Below are 17199 nucleotides of genomic sequence, written 5' to 3'. Positions count from 1 at the left end.
CTTGCAAATATTACTTTCTATAAGAAAACCTTAGACAATAATAAACAACTTGCAGGGTTAGAAACCAGCGTATTCACTTATATAAGTCAAGATGAATCCAGGATGTACATGCCCAACATTCAAATACAACACTGAAACAAAACAAACATTTCCAAGCAGGAAATAAGCTGTATAACAAACAGCTTTGTGATGTCAAAATGATCAAACATTTCTTGTGTGTGTGTGTGTGTGTGTGTGTGTGTGTGTGTGTGTGTGTTTTTGTGTGTCTTTCTTTACTGATGAAGGCTGTGGCCGAAAGATACATGTGAGTGTCTCTTAATCCTGCCTGTCCGCAGCTTGATGTGTATTCCTTAGGGTAAGTAGCCATCTATCATTTCCTGCATTGTTAATGTTGTATAGATATAGACTATATTGTTCTGAACAATATTTTACACAAATTGCATAAAAGGAAATGGAATTCTTATACCATTAGTAATGTTAGTCTTAGTATGGAGTTAAAACAGATACAACCATATTCATTGTACTGAGAGTAACACGATGTGATGATGGAGGGCTAATTTCTATATCAATAATTTCAGCAACAGTGTATGAAAAGTGTCCACCTGAGTTTATTACTTTTTAGTATTATGTAACAAATGCAACGCTTACATGTATGATGTTATTTTTTTTGAGAACTTCAAATGTGTGTATTTGTTTGTTCTTTATGTTTCATGAGGGACACAGCAGTTGAGCAGCAGCTGAAGGGGTCTTCAACCTTGTATGAAATGTTCATGTCACCAGAGGTACACTTCAAAGAGCCAACGGCCACACACAGGAAGAAGATTTTGGAAGCTTCCCTTAGATCCTATGGCCTTTATTAATAAAATAATATAAAAATTGTTTCAAACTGAAAAATGAAATGGTGTATTTGTATTTGATGATGAACTACAGTTTCAAATAATGAAATTTATTCTTGAAATTCTTCTTAACTGTAACAGGTATGCAAGTAGTAAAGTGACATATGAAAATTTGTACCAGATTGAGACTCGAACCCAGATTTTGTGCCTATTGATGTCACTTTACTGCTTAGGCTATCCAAGTACCCTCTTCGAACTGGCCCAAACTTCCATATGTCACACACTTATCTATTTCTTCCCACAGATTATTAATTCATTTACCTACACTCCCACATCTCACAATTTCCATGAAGGTTTTAGAATCAGGTCAATGAGATGTCATAGACTATCATCATTCTTGTTACACACCTATTTCTTCTCATAGATTATTACAAATATATATAAAATGAACACGTCTGTGACAAAAAATGAAAATAATAGTCTATTACTTCTCATTGTTTTAATTCTAAAACTTCTTGGGAATCATGAGGTGCACATGTGTGTATAAATGAATTAACTATCCATGATAAGAAATAGATAGGTGTGAGACATTTGGAAGTTAGGGTAGGTCCAAGGAATGTGCTTGGATAGCCATGTGGTAGCAATGGGAATTCAGTGACTTGTATGTACAGATATGGTGCCAACTCCCTCCAGGAACATATAAAGGCTTCATTTCTTCCATGCTACAATGCATCGCTGCTGTTATCTGAGCTAAAGGTAGACATACCAGCTATTAGTTAGGTGGTCATAAAGTTCTGGCTGGTCATTGTATGAGGTCTGATCAAAAAACTCTAGAACATTCTCAATTTTGTGCCAATAGTATATTGGAGTAAGATGCATCAGCATCCCTGCACACACTTGTGTTTAATGTGTATCTGCCAAAAGTTTCATTGCTGTATGCCCGTTAGTTGTTGTTCAGTGCTGTACTGAGTAGAATGTTGTTCCACACAGTTTGCAAATTTCAAGATGGTGGAGTTAGAGGAGCAATTCTGAATTAAATTTTGCATGAAACTCAAGCAAATCTTTACAGAGACACACTGGATGATGCAGGAAGCCTACAGTGATGAGAGTTTAAACCATGCTTGGTGTTATGAATTGTTCACATGGTTTAAAAATGGCTGGATGGAAGTTAAAGAATACCATCGTTCAGGACTCCCTTCAACGTCTACTGACAACGCTCATGTCAGGATCATCAACAAAATTGTGTGCGTCAATCAAAGACTGACTGTCTGAGAGACTGTAGAAGAATGCAACATTTCAGTTGGACCATGTCATGAAATGTCTCGGAATGCATCATGTTGCTGGCAAGTTCATCCCACGGCTCATGAGTCAAGACCAGAAAGACCTTCAGCTTAAAATCTCTTAAGAGCTTTTGGGTCATGCGAATGAGAATGAGATGTTTCTTAAGAGAATCATAACTGGTGATGACACATGGGTCTGTGGTTACGGTGTTAAGACCAACATTCAGTCTCCACAATGGGTCAGAAAAGGTTCTCCAAGACCAAAAAAGCTTGTCAGGTCAGATCAAATGTCAAAGCCATGTTGATAGTTTTCTTTGATGTTGATTGTTTAGTCCATCATGAATTCATGCCACAGAGAAAAACTATTTATCAATAGTAGTATTGGGATTTGTTGAGATGCTTGTGAGAAAATGGGAGAAGGAAACAGCCTGAAATATGATGAGACAATTCATGGCTCTTGCATCACGATAAAGCACCCACACGTTCATTCCTGTTGGTGCATGACTATTGCACAAAAAACGAAATCACTGTGCTGCCTCATCCTCCATACTTTCCAGACCTGAAGACGTTTTTCTATTTACAAAATTGAAAACCTTCTTGAAAGGACAAATATTTGCAATGATAGATAGAATAAAAGAAATTTACGTGATCCAGCAAGGGGCACACCAAGACTGCGCCTGGATGTGAAAATGACATTGGGAGTGGTGTATCAATTGTGGAGGAGAGTATTTCGGAGACTATGCATGATAAGTAAAAGGTAAGCACAGAAAAATTTTGTGGATGAAGTTCTGGAATTTTTTGAACAGACCTTGAATGTATTACACAGTAAGTATGGAAATTTTGGAAGAAATTATTTTGATTGCTTTAAGCTCTCATTCATTTAGGTAATTAGACATGTAAGCTTAATGCAATAAATGTTCTGTAACTGTTACCTTCTGCAGTCTAGTTTACTAAAAATGCCCTTTTCATAATCATTGTTTGAGGTGAACAATATGCAGGACACATTGCTAAATATCACTGAAAATATCACCTGTGTGTGTGTGTGTTTGGTTGCAGTTTCTGCAGCAACAAACATAGTGAAAACCTTCTACATTGTGTCTAAAATATAGAGACACAGTTTTCATTGAAATTATGACTGGAAATTTATAAGGTGGATCCATTATGATATTACCACCTACATCTTTGTACAACTGGTTTTTTACATGCACATCTTTCTTGTGAATCAGTCCTCAGGTTCTTTAAGCTGCCTGCTTTTTTGGGAGCAGCTTTATAACCAAGTGTTTCAAGACAAGCACAGTAATCATCACTTTTTGTATCTTCCCCAGCAGTCATGTTTCTGATTAATTTGTTGGCATCAGCAGAAAGTGTTTCCTGCTTCCTTGTGTTTTCCTCAGTTTGTTCCACCTTTTGCTGATTTTCGTTTTCCTGGTCGGCTCCTGCTGAAACATGGGACTTCTTTGACAATCTTGAGGCACTTTGGACGCTTTCTGGTTTAATTTCTTTGGCTGAACAATCATAAGGACACTTCCATTGAAATATGGCACCATCTGCACTCACACTCACAATATATGTACCATCAGGTGAAAATCGAACTGCGGTAATAACTGCTGCATGACCTGTCCCAATATGGGTCGTGTTGCCCTCTTTGTATCTCCAGACCTGAAACATAGTTGTAGTAACAGACTATTTGGAATTTACTTCTTAACAAGCATTGTACTATATGATGGGTAGGCACAAAGTTTTAACTATCATTTAGAAAACAAGAAATTATATCTTCAATTTTTTTATTTATTTACAGGCACCTGTCAACATTCCTAATACACTCCGAAAACTCAGCATCACCATACTGCAGCATGCATCTAGAGGAGCCAAATAACTAAAAATAAAAATAAATGGTGCAGTCTTTTTATAAAATGGTGTACTGTGTGGTAATTTGTTTCTACACTGATGCTGACATTTGACACTGCAGGCTGTTAATGAAGGACCAAGCCTATGGAATAGATTCACAGATATTTGAGTGGCACAGCTTTTAAGTAATAGAGCCCATAATGATGTCCTGGATGATGAATGTTCATCAGAGACAAGAGTACCACCAGGTGTCACCCAGCAATGTGTGATAAGACCACTCTCATTTCTCTATACATAAATGATCTGCTGGATAGGGTGAACAGCAGTCTGTGACCATTTGCTACTAACTCTGTGCTGTTTGGGAAAATGTCATCATTGAGCGAATGTAGGATGATACAAGGTGACTTAAACAGAAATTATATTTGCTGTGATGAATGCTCCATTTGTGAGTGAAAATTATCCATGAAGTTCACACTGACGTTATCATTTGACTTGTAATCTTTTGTAACAATATTATGAAAAGGATAGTTGCTACTCACCATATAGCAGAGATGCTGAGTCACAGATAGGCACAGATAGGAACAACTAAAAGATTATCACAAAATAAGCTTTCAGCCAACAAGGCCTTTGTCAAAAATAGACAAAACACACACACACACACACACACACACACACACACACACACACTACCAAGTGTGGCTTCAGTTGTCACAGATCGTGGTCATGTGTGGGAGAATTCCACTCGGCGCACATGTGAGTGTGTGTGTGTGTGTGTGTGTGTGTGTGTGATCTATTTCTGCCAAAGGCCTGTAGCTTATTTTGTGACAGTCTTTTAGTTGTGCCTATCTGCAACTCAGCATCTCTGCTATATGGTGAGTAGCAACTACCCTTTTCATAATATTATTACATTCCAGCCTAGTTTTTCCATTGTTTGATCTTGTTCTTTTTTGTTGTTGATGTGATTTTTTTGTGACAAAAGCCAAATAGCTTTTATTTTAATGAAAAATTTTGACACAGTATGAGTATGTAACAAGTAACTGCGTACTCTTGGCTTTTAGTGTATTATCTGCATCTGCTTTTCCTATTTTACTTGAAAACTTTTGTAACCAATGTGCAATTTCTAGGTATCACTACCTCCTTCTGAAGAAGATAATTTTATAACTATTGAAAACTAGGTCAAGGGTTCTAATTAACCTGTGTTACACAACTGGTTGGCCGGTTATTTCAATCCTTTCCAAAACCATTTCTCATTGATTTTAAGATTTTTGTTTTTAAATCCTTCCAGTTTTTTCATTTAAACTGATGTTTGTCATTGTTGCCTGCAGAGTCCACCAAAGAAAATCTAACAAATCTCTATATTTATTATTTAGTTTCACTCACTGTGATTGTAATGGACATTTGGTTCTCGCTCAGTGGTTAAATGCCAGATTACTAAGCCAAAGAAGTCTAGGGTTCCATTTATAGTTAGTCCTGGGACTTATGTGTCATTGTCACTTCTTTCACTGCTGACAGTGGTTGTTAATGTGAAAAATGTAGAGTTGCACTGGGATTTGGGTCTAGTTAAACTATAGGTTGTAAAGCGACACCATCTTCTAACATTACCTTTCTTTAATAGAAATAGTCGACACCAAAAATATTTTTGAATCTTGTATAGGTTAAAACTATCTCAGCTGTTTAACTAAATGAATTTCATATGATCTTGTGTACAATTTATTATATTTCGGGCTAAAAGGTATAAAAAGAAATTAATTTGTTGGTATCATTATGTACTAACTCCGTATGTACAGCTAAAATTATTCTACTTTTAGAAATATTTGAAATTACGAAATATCAGGCACACTTAAAATTCCTATTATTAAATACGCAATCTGATGCTAATTTTTAAATTTATTTCTTGATTCATTTACAAAATAATGATATAACTTGGTGAAGATTCTTCTTTAATCAAGAAAGTTTGTAAACTCTTTTTGTTTTGTAAAGTCTTTGGAATAGTGTTAGTACTGCCTCTGATGGAATCGGACGTGTTTTTATGTTGGCAGTAAGAACGTAAATTTATGTTTGAAAGTGGAGACTGTAAAGACAGTGTGACTTAGAAGAATGGGATAAAATAAAAAATTCGTGGTATTAGAAATAACACAGCAGATTTACTTAACTGTTATCAAGTTATCTGGAACCCAAAAATTTCAGCCTCAAGAATCTACCACTGGACATGACAAACTGCAGCCAACAATGAGAAAATGAAGATCAGTAAAAAAATTTTTTGTACAGCCTACTCTTCTCAGAGCTTATGAAATGAATCAATTATTTAGGAGATTAAAAATCTACTGGTGATGTGTGGGAGGGTAAGATTACCATTGTGGGTGTCATCCGGGATCAGTTGACTGGTAATGAAGTTCTGTCTGTTGCAGAAGAAGAAAGGACAGTGATTTTTGTTAATTGCAGGTTACATGAAATTCCAATCACTTGAAGAAAGAAGACCGAGAGCTGCCCAACAAAGTCATATCAACAGTGACAAGATACTATCAACAATGACGAACCGGATCAATTGAAAGAGGGCTTTACAGCTACTGTGAGGGACATCAAAAAGGAAAGATAAGTACAAGCTATTTGTGAAATTAAGTTTTTTTTTTTTTTTTTTTTTTTTTGGACTCATGTGATTGCTAGGAAAATGAATAGAGATGAGGGTGGTAGTGATGTAGAAGTGAAAGCTGTGTGACCCAGCCAGGACCTGTTTGAACTAAGTGAAAGCAAAGAAACAGTAAAAATAAATATTTTTTAGTTAATTTCGGCAAAACTAGAGGAAATTAAGACAGATAACAATAACAAATTTAGTGCAATTAATGAGCAATTAACTGAAATAAGGATGGACAATGGTAGCAAATTTACTTCACCACAAGGACAATTAAATGACCTAAAAACTGAAAACAATAGTAAAATGAACAGGGTAAATACAAAATAGACCAACTTAGTAATCATATTTCGGAGCTACAAAATGGGTTGTTACAGGGATTAATAATTGTGAATGAAAAAGTTGATGTCTTAGGAAATAAAGTCATTGTTTTGGAAAATGAGTTTATTGCCGAGTCTGCAAATCAGAAGAAGATTGTTAATGATGTCCATGTTGAACAGGAGTCTGTAGGGGGAAAAATGGAACAGAACTTTAGTAGATTAGATCAAAAAATTTTATATGTTGAAAACAGTATGCAAATTAATGTAAATGCTTTAGTTCAAAAATTTCAGATCAGGAAAATTGTATTCACAAAAATCTGTATTAAAACAATGCTACTGCATGATCCAACATTTCAATCAACAGCTTTCCATCAGACAATTTACATCCAGTGGATTTTTTGCACTACTGTAAAAATAGTTTTGTGTCAGGCATGAGTGACAATCAAAAAATTAAATTTGTTAAAAGATGTCTTGAAGACGAAGCTCTGTCTTGGGTAAATCTAAATTTAAGTCAGTGGGAAACATATCACAGTTTCAAAAAAAGTTTTTTAAATAAATTTTGGTCACAAGTTGAACAGGGGAGAATTAAAAATGAACCTCTGAATGGTCCTGATTACAGGAATAGGTACAGTACTCTGAAAGAGTTTTATAAAAATCAACTTACGAAATTAACATATCTAGACAAACCATTTGCCAAAATGACATTGATTGATACTGCCCGAAAGGTTGCAGCGGGATTTAGTACACTGACCTGACGATTGTCATGAACAATTTTAAAAAAATGTTGACAGGCTGGATAGAGCAGTAGAAAGAAGCATGTACCATAATAATTGAAAAGACACAGATCACAAAGGTAAGAAACAGGGATAGTGGTAACTTATGTCAGGGTTAAAGTAGTAATGGAGACAGAAATTTTTGATATCACCAGAATACAATAATGGGGGGGATAAGCACGGGCAATTTAAAAGGAGAAACAATCATAGAGGTAAATATTCAAGAAACGGCAGTCTGTCTCAATGAAGGTCCACAGTTTTGGGGTGAGGAAACACAACAAGTGCATGACCCCCAATTTACACTTGCAATTAAACAATAATAACAGTGTTAATAGTGTGTGCACAGGTATCTGAAGTTGAGCAGAATGAATATCAGATTTCTCATTTATGTTTTGATCAAAAGTTTTGGGGTACTAAGTTTAATTCTAGTGATGTAAGTACTAATCAGAAACCAGAATGTGAGGGTAATGAGAATTTTGATGCAGTGTGTACTAATGATTTCTTTTCTTGGTCAGAAAACAGTGTTACTGATGTATGTAAAACAGGTGATGACTGTATTGGCCAGTTGAAGGTCTGCAAACCAACCTTTCTATGTACTAGACACACTGTACTAGGTGGTATTTTTGATATAGATGTGAATGAGGGCTGTGAAATAACTGATGTTGGTAAGTCTGAGACTGGTAACTTATGCAAATGAAGGTAGGTGGGGTGTGTGACTTTGATACAGATGAGACTTGTGTTGTTAATGATGTTGTTGATGAAGTAATTTTGGAAGAGTCTGATGATGATAAAAGAAATAATAATAATAATAATTTTATTGTCTTTAAGCCATTATAGCAATAGACAAAGTCATACACATAATACAATACAGTACATGCTATAAAAGAACAGAATTGTTAATAATGTTACAGTTTAATATCACAGGTCATGAAATCCTTTATATTGTAAAATGGGTTTACAAGTAACCAGTCATAAAGTGTTTGTATTGTTGCTCTGGTAAATTTTGTATAGCTTGTGGAAGTTTGTTAAATAATTTGTGGCCCATAAGTTCATAAATGTTAACTGATTTTGACAGTCTGTGGTAGGGCGTATAGGTACAGCTGTTTGTCCTAGTGTTGTAAAAATTTATACTTGCCCTGCGTTTAACTTTAGGTAAGTTCTTTTTTGTGTAGATTAAAACATAATAAATATATAGGTTTATTACTGTCATGATTTTTTGTTGAGTAAACAAAGGTTTACAATGAGCCTTGTATGGTGAGCCTGTAATTATCCTAATAGCTTTCTTTTGCAGCAATAGTATATCACGCACACAAGTGGAGTTTCCCCATAAAATAATACCATAGGGTATGATGCTTTGGAAAAATGAGTAGTAAAATACTCTAACATAATTGTTAGGTACACAGTGTATTAATTGCCTTAACAAATAGATTACCCTAGACAATTTACCACTAATATACTTAATATGTGGATTCCAAGAAAGTTTATCATCCAAATATACCCCCAAAAAATTTAACATAACTGGAATCATCTGATGGAAACTTGTCTTTTAAACTGAATACCGTCTGTTGGTTTTTGCTTTCATTAAGCAAGAACCCTTTTGCTTTAAACCAGAGTGAAGCTCGCTCAATTGTCTCTGTAACACATGTTTTAAGGCTATTAAGATCATTACTGCTGTTCAGAAAGGGTGTATCATCAGCATAGAGTACTGTTCTGGATTTAATAAATGATGGCAGGTCATTTATCATTATTAGGAAAAGGAAAGGGCCCACCACAGATCCCTGCAGAACTCCTACCTTAACTTGTTCTATACTGGACATTTCTTTCCCAACACAGACGGCTTACTTACGGTTTTGTAAATATGATCTTAATAGCTTAAGGCTGTTACCTTTAACACCATAAAAGTCCATTTTTTCGAGTAATAGTGTATGTTCCACACAGTCAAAGGCTTTGCTTAGGTCACAAGTCACTTGAGCAAAGCATTTATCTTCAAATACTTGGTGGATGTATTTAACAACATTGTCTATGGCATCAATGGTTGACAGGTTTTTCCTAAAGCCATACTGTGATCCACTTATTAATCCTATGTTATCAAAGTAAACAGATAATTGTTGGTAAATTATGCATTCTAGAACTTTTGAAAAAACTGGGACTTGGATATTGGCCTGTAACTTGAGACAGAATTTTTATCTCCTTTTTCATGTACTGGAACTACCCTAGACAGTTTAAGCTCATCAGGGGAAAAACCCTCCAGTATACACTTGTTTATACAATATGTTAGGGGGTACACTATACAGTCTATTACTTTCTTCAGCATGTTACAAGACAGGTCATATATGTCTACACTGTCTGATGATTTTAACTGCTTCACTATTCTTAACACAAAACCAGGTGAGACCTCAGAAAAATTGAAGGTACTTGTGTTTGTTGATGACCTAGCAATATTTTTTGACACTAACTGTGATGAGCTGATTTCAGGTTTAATTATAGCACTTCCTACTTCCTCAACTGATTTAATAAAAAAGTCATTAAATTCCTGAGGAGAGATACTAATTTTGTCACTTCTTTTATCTTTGGTGACACTATTTATTAGTGTCCATGCTGCTTCGCACTTATTGGTGGATTTCTCAATACTTCTGAGATTGTGTGCATGTTTGGCTTCCACAATTGCTTTTTTGTACTCATTCCTATATCTAACATAGGTTAATTTAGCATGGTTGGTTTTCAGATTTCTATAAATATTGTACAACAACATAACTTGGTTTTTCATAGTAGGCAACTGTTTTGTATACCATGTATTTAGCCTATTTGGAACTTTTGCTTTTAGGACTCTGTCAGTTACTTTGCATTTCTTTATTGGAATGCAGTCATTAAAGTGTCCCCCAAAAATGCTTTAAGAAACCTATCAAATAGTACCTTTGCTATCAAATAATTGCTTAGAGTATAATGTGTGTCATCATAACACAGGCCAAACCAATCTCTGTTAGAAAGGGACGTATGAAACCTGTCAATTTTTTCATCTGTGACTGGTCTAGTGACCACAACTTCTGGGACAGGCTTATTTACATTATTCTTATCAATAGGGAACCTACTTGTATAATTTAAAGATACTGAATCATGATGAGTATATGGAAATACTGTCACAAAACATGATTCTTCTGTTGTCTTAAAATTTACAAAAATGTTGTCAAGACATGCATGTTCTCTTGTATGCTTGTTATTGACTGAATGTAAGTTGCACTGTCTTAGTGGGTTTTGGAGTTCAGTGACAGTACGTTTTTGTGTTGTAACATCGAATTCAGCATTCACGTCTCCACCTATCACAATATCATAATGTATCCATCTAGTATCTGTAAGTACATGTAACAGAAGGTCCAGTTTTCCTAAAAATACGTTGGTTATACCCTTAGGTGACATGTACAGGGAAATTACAACTAACTTAAAACTGTCAATTACTATACCAGCAGCTTCAAAGTTTTGTTCATCACACAGAAAATCTAGATCTAATCTATTGACTGTGCCGCTAAGTGACTTGTTAACATAGATTGCCACACCACCTCTTAAATGCAATTTTCTGCAGTAGCTACTGGCTAGATTATAATTATCAAATTTAATAAATGTAAGTTCACTCTCACTAGCCCAGTGTTCACTTAAACAAAAGATATCAAACTTATTTTCTAATCCAAAGTCATTGACAATAAATTCTTTATCCCTTACTCCTTCAAAGTTAAGATAACAGATTGATCTTTTGACTGAGCAGCGATTTGCCCCATTTATTTAAATGCATTCTATGTGTTGTGAAGTGCTGACGGTGATGAGTATCAAGTACTTGTGGAGTTTAAGAATAATGAAGTTTCAGAGTTATTTGTGAATACAGATAAGGTAAGTGATGTCTGTGATGATGTAATTGAGGGCCATGGGATACCAGTAGAGTCAAAGCAGTTTTTCATTAATGGCATGCAGAGTAATGATCCAAACAGTAAAGGTGAGTTACCTGTAAGCCTAGAGAATAAAGGTGAAAACTTTTTGAAATTTGTCTGGGACCAAATTGATGATAACATAGATAAATGTGCATTCTGGAATAAGTTAGCTGTGGTTAGTCAAAATTTGTATCCAAACTCGTGGAATGAAGTGAAAGAAGATCTAAGTAGAAATGTGATTTTGACAGTAATATATTTTATGTTCCTTCTGTAATAAGTGATGTTAGTTGTGCTATGGAATCCATTAAGTGAGTTCCTGTCTTTACCTTACAACATGAGTAATCAAAGTAATGCTATGATACCAGTAAAGTTGATAAAATTCTAGAGAAACAGTGTGGATGTAGCATTTGATGAAACTGAAAGTGATCTTATACACTAATTGTCTAATAACAGAGATGATGATTCAGACTTTGGGTGTCCTTGCATTAAGATTAAGAATTATCAGTGGGAAGGGAACTGTTTGATTGATACAGATAGCCTGATCTGTGGAATATTCTTCTTTTTTTCTGATGAAAGCTGTTTCTGCCTCGGTGCCAGTGATGGCCATGGGTTTGTTAGAAGGAGGCCAGTTGAAGGTCTGTCAACCAACCTGTCTATGTACTAGACACACTGGACCTTGGACCTACAACTGGAGTTATGGTGTGAGGAGCGATTTTGTTTGACACCAGGAGCATTCTTGTGGTTATGCCATGCACCCTGACTGCAAATTTGTACATCAGTTTCATTATTCAATCTGTTGTGCTGCCATTCATGAACAGTATTCTAGGGGTGTTTTCCAACGGGATAATACCTGCTCACATACCACTGTTGTAACCCAACATGCCTACAGAATGTCGACATGTTGCCTTGACCTGCTCAGTCACCATGTCTGTCTCCAATCAAGTACATATGAAACATCACTGTATGACAACTCCAGCATCATCCACAAACAGCATTAACCTTCCCTGTATTGACTGACCAGGTGTGAGTGCATCATGATTGGAATGCCATCACACAAACTGACATCTGGCACCATTACAACACAATTCATGCATGTTTGCATGCTTTCATTCAACATTCTGGTTGTTGCACTGGTTATTAATGTACCTGCGTTTCACATTTGCACTGGCTTGTCTCATGCTTACATTAATCTGTGACCTTGCAATATTAAATCACTTAAATATGTTACCTAGGCATATGCATTCCCAAAATTTTATTACTCTACATTAATTATTTTTTGGTGTTGGTGATTTTTTTCTGTCAGCATATTTTTCCCAGCATATCTTTAATTTTACTTTGAGATCAAACTTTATGAGTTCATTGTTAACATTTATCCTCCCTTACTAAATTTCATCTTAATAATTTTTTCTGCTGCTCTGTTTTCCCATTCTACAGCTAATTCTATAAATAATTTTATGTATATAGACAAAACTTTCTCTTTGGCTACTTCCAACTGATGGTATCCACTCTTCAGATCTAAGATAGAGAAGTACTTGCACTGCCAAAAATTGTCAATACTTTCAGAAATGTTTTGGATTGGTTATGCATTGGTTGTGGTTTAGCTATTAAGACCTCTGTAGTCACAACAAAATCTATATCTTCTGATTCTATTCAGTGACTTTTTCTGTACAACTATGATGGCTGCACTCCATGGACTACTGCTTTCCTCTATAGCCCCATCTGCCAACTGTTGCTCAATGAATTCCTCTAATATGATTGTATACAATCTGAGACATGATATGGGCTATGATATATCAGCAACTCAGCTCCTGTAGGGGTATGATGTTGCATTATAGGTGATAGGCCTCAGAGGAGGAGGGCGGGGGGAACACAGATCATCAAATTCATACAAAAATTTCCAATGCAGATTTATCAGTGGTTTGCACATCACTCTGGTGCACACTGACTGCTCTCTGTCCATATCATCCAGGGCTTGCAAACTAGGTACCAACATTCCCTCGGTGAACTGTACACCATTGGCACCAAAATTATCTAAATTCTTGGGCACTACTTTCCTATCCAATTCCTGCTGTGCATGTACTGTGCATCTCCTTACAAAGCAACATGATGTGTCTAATACATCATTTTCTGTCAACAGTTCTAACACACACAATGTGTTAACTGGCCATTCTGTTCACCCCTTAAGATTGGTGCACCTAGCATTCATATTAAACTGGTGCCTATAAGTTCTACTATATGCTACCTAAGGTCAATTTTGGCATGCTGTGTTGTCAGAAAGTCCATTCAAAAGATCATGCAGTAACCATCATTTACTCAGGACATGACTTCTACGCGTTGGCTAATACACTCTGTCCACACTTGAAAATACGTTGTTGCTGAACCCAAAGATTCCACACCACTACCTACAATCCCAAAAAAATTGCAATGGAGAGATTTTAATTGCTCTTGACCCTTTAGGTCCGAACTTGCCACTGACACATGCAACTCTGTATCTAATAAAAACTTGTGCTTCCTACTTCCCACTACTCCTACTATACTGCATATTGCCTCTGCTTTCATATAAGTTGCATCAAGATTTACAGGAGACTCCGTGTGGTGGGCCTGAGTTCCCTTTGGCATTTAACACCTGCATACTCAACACCTGTTTCCCCTTACTATTCTTACAACCACATTGGTGATGTCCAACTGCCTTTAAGGAATCATTTGCACTCAAGTACAGACAATATTTAATTTACTGAACTTAGATTATATTTATCAATTTTTTAAGACAAGAGAAAGCTTTCTTGTCGCAGTCAGCAAGCATCAGCACTCTTATGTCATTCGTTGTCCTAGAACGACATAATATTTTGTGTGGCTCCACAGTTAGCCATATTAATACTTATTTGCAGAAAAGAGGTGCAGAATTAATAAGTCACTCTCATTTGTGAATTATCTGCTATTATTTACCTAGAATTTTACGGAAGTGTCATTCATATCGTAACGTATATGTTGAAATGAATATATCTTTTATTTAATCATATGCTTTTCTCTGTTTTAGCAGTTTTAGTCGCCCCATTGTCATGATTGAAGCTGAGGTCAGATATCAGACTTTGTCTACAAAAAAATATATAATCAGTCCTGGCTACGTTCCGTACATCTTCGGACGTGCGAAGCTCGGTAAATTCACGGCGTAAATTGCGTTTACTTTATTGTGTGACCTCAATGAACAATGCTACATAAGATTTTATGAAACATTAAGAAATTCAGTTCCAATCTTAAAGCCGAAACAAACTTTAATCCCTCAATTACTTATCCAAACAGTTATTATTATTCCAATTTATTATTATTGTTATATTATTATTTTTTATGTTTGTTAAATGCCCCACATCTATTACAATGAGGTTGGTGATATTTCTTCTGCACATACCCCATTCTTCTACATCTGTAACACCTCACAGTAGTAAAGAATACTCCTGTCTTATCCTGTACTCCTCTTAGATGAATTTCTTCAAATTCCATGGCCAATCTGACCACAGAATATAAATCACTCAGGGTATATGTTCTCACTCTTCTAAACATATCAAGTGGCAAACCTCTGAAAAATGTATCCAGCAGTCTCTGTTCCACTTAATGAAGTATGACTCTATTCGCTTCATCATTATCCCCTAATTCATATTTGCTTGTAATAAATCTAGCACTCCCAGAACTTCTGCTCAATTAATGAACTGTACTATACCAGCTAAAGTTTGGCCAAACTTAAGATGCTTTTCTTACATAAATTATTTATTATCTGTGGATGTTCGTAGAGTTTTACATTTGCTAGATACAACTTTTCCATAAATATATTTTCATTTTATTATTTATATATCAAACTGTTATTATGTATCTATTATACACCATAAAAATTAGTGCATACATTATTACCATCAAATACTATGAAAACAAATCTACATCATTTACAATATTTTTATTATTCCACTTTAAATACAAATAAAATATCTGTTGAAACTTCCTGGCAGATTAAAACTGTGTGCCCGACCGAGACTCGAACTCGGGACCTTTGCCTTTCGCGGGCAAGTGCTCTACCATCTGAGCTACCGAAGCACGACTCACACCCGGTCCTCACAGTTTTACTTCTGCCAGTATCTCGTCTCCTACCTTCCAAACTTTACAGAAGCTTTCCTGCGAACCTTGCAGAACTAACACTCCTGAAAGAAAGGATACTGCGGAGACATGGCTTAGCCACAGCCTAGGGGATGTTTCCAGAATGAGATTTTCACTCTGAAGCGGAGGAAACGGACAGAAAAGAGAAAGACTCCTACATTCCTCAAGGCATTTTTGGTCAGAACTGCAATGAGGGGTCTTGCATTAGTCTCCTGGATTATTTTGTTTGGTACCCAGGTCATGAAGAGTATGACTATAGGGTTCACCATTCTTGACAAATGCTGGTGAAAATTTAAATTCTCTGTAACAATTACCTAATCACTGCTGCTAAATCATAGTCAACAGATCCCCACACCATGATTCCAAGAGTTGAAGAGATATTGGTCTTGAGAATTGCTGCTTCCTGTGACTTTTCTACAGACTGTTGGCATCACTCTGACCATTACAAACAGAAGTGAGACTCATCATTCATCATAGAAATGCCACTCAAATGTCCCAACTGATTCTGGATCTACATCATGCAAATCTCTATTGTCTGTGATATGGTTCCAGCTGTAAACATAACATGGAAACAGGTGTGTCCATTGATGAGAGGTTAAACTGGAATCAACACATTGATGGTCTGCTGAAACGTCTGAGTTCAGCTACGTATGCTATTACGGTTATTGCAAATTTTGGTGATAAGAATCTCAGTAAATTAGCTTACTATGCCTACTTTCATTCACTGCTTTCGTATGGCATCATATTCTGGGGTAATTCATCGTTGAGTAGAAAAGTATTCATTGCTCAAAAACGTGTAATCAGAATAATTGCTGGAGCCCACCCATGGTCATCCTGCAGACATCTATTTAAGGATCTAGGGATCCTCACAGTAACCTCACAGCATGTATACTCACTTATGAAATGTGTTGTTAATAATCCAATGCAGTTCAAAAGTAATAGCAGTGTGCATAGCTATAACACCAGGAGAAAGGATGATCTTCACTATGCAGGGTTAAATCTGACTTTGGCACAGAAAGGGGTAAATTATGCTGCCACAAAAGTCTTTGGTCACCTACCAAACAGCGTCAAAAGCCTGACAAATAGCCAACCAACATTTAAAAATAAATTAAAAGAATTTCTAGATGACAACTCCTTCTACTCATTGGCTGAGTTTTTAGATATAAATTACGGGGGGAAAAAACCACACACCCAACTTAAACATTAGTGTCATGCAATATTTTGTGTAATGTAATATCTTGTACAGACATCTTTTATTAACCTGCCACGTTCCACATCATTACGAAGTGTCGTATTCTTGACCTATGGAACAAGTATTAATCTAATCTAATCTAATCTAATTATTTCAGCCTAGCTTTCTGTAATCGTCTCCTGGCAGTTAATGGTGACACACTGTCTGTAGCTTTTGATCAAATTTTAGCTGTTGTCATTTCTCTATTCATCAGAGCCAGTT

At 35.9% G+C, this 17199-nt stretch overlaps 1 protein-coding gene across 1 annotated transcript in view; it reads right to left on the bottom strand.

The window, feature by feature from the left end:
* Window positions 1-3258: 3258 nt before the first annotated feature.
* The window catches only part of LOC124594109 (cilia- and flagella-associated protein 52-like), a 285675-nt gene continuing 271734 nt past the window's right edge, over window positions 3259-17199 (bottom strand). The window contains exon 13 of the mRNA XM_047132461.1: window positions 3259-3775. Coding sequence (XP_046988417.1) covers window positions 3284-3775 — 492 coding nt within the window. The 3' untranslated portion in view covers window positions 3259-3283. The remainder of the gene's footprint in view (window positions 3776-17199) is intronic.

The sequence above is a fragment of the Schistocerca americana genome, chromosome 2, assembly GCF_021461395.2.
Source record: "Schistocerca americana isolate TAMUIC-IGC-003095 chromosome 2, iqSchAmer2.1, whole genome shotgun sequence".
NCBI lineage: Eukaryota > Metazoa > Arthropoda > Insecta > Orthoptera > Acrididae > Schistocerca > Schistocerca americana.
Note: the sequence above shows the minus strand (reverse complement) of the source record. Positions and strands in the feature narration are given on the sequence as shown.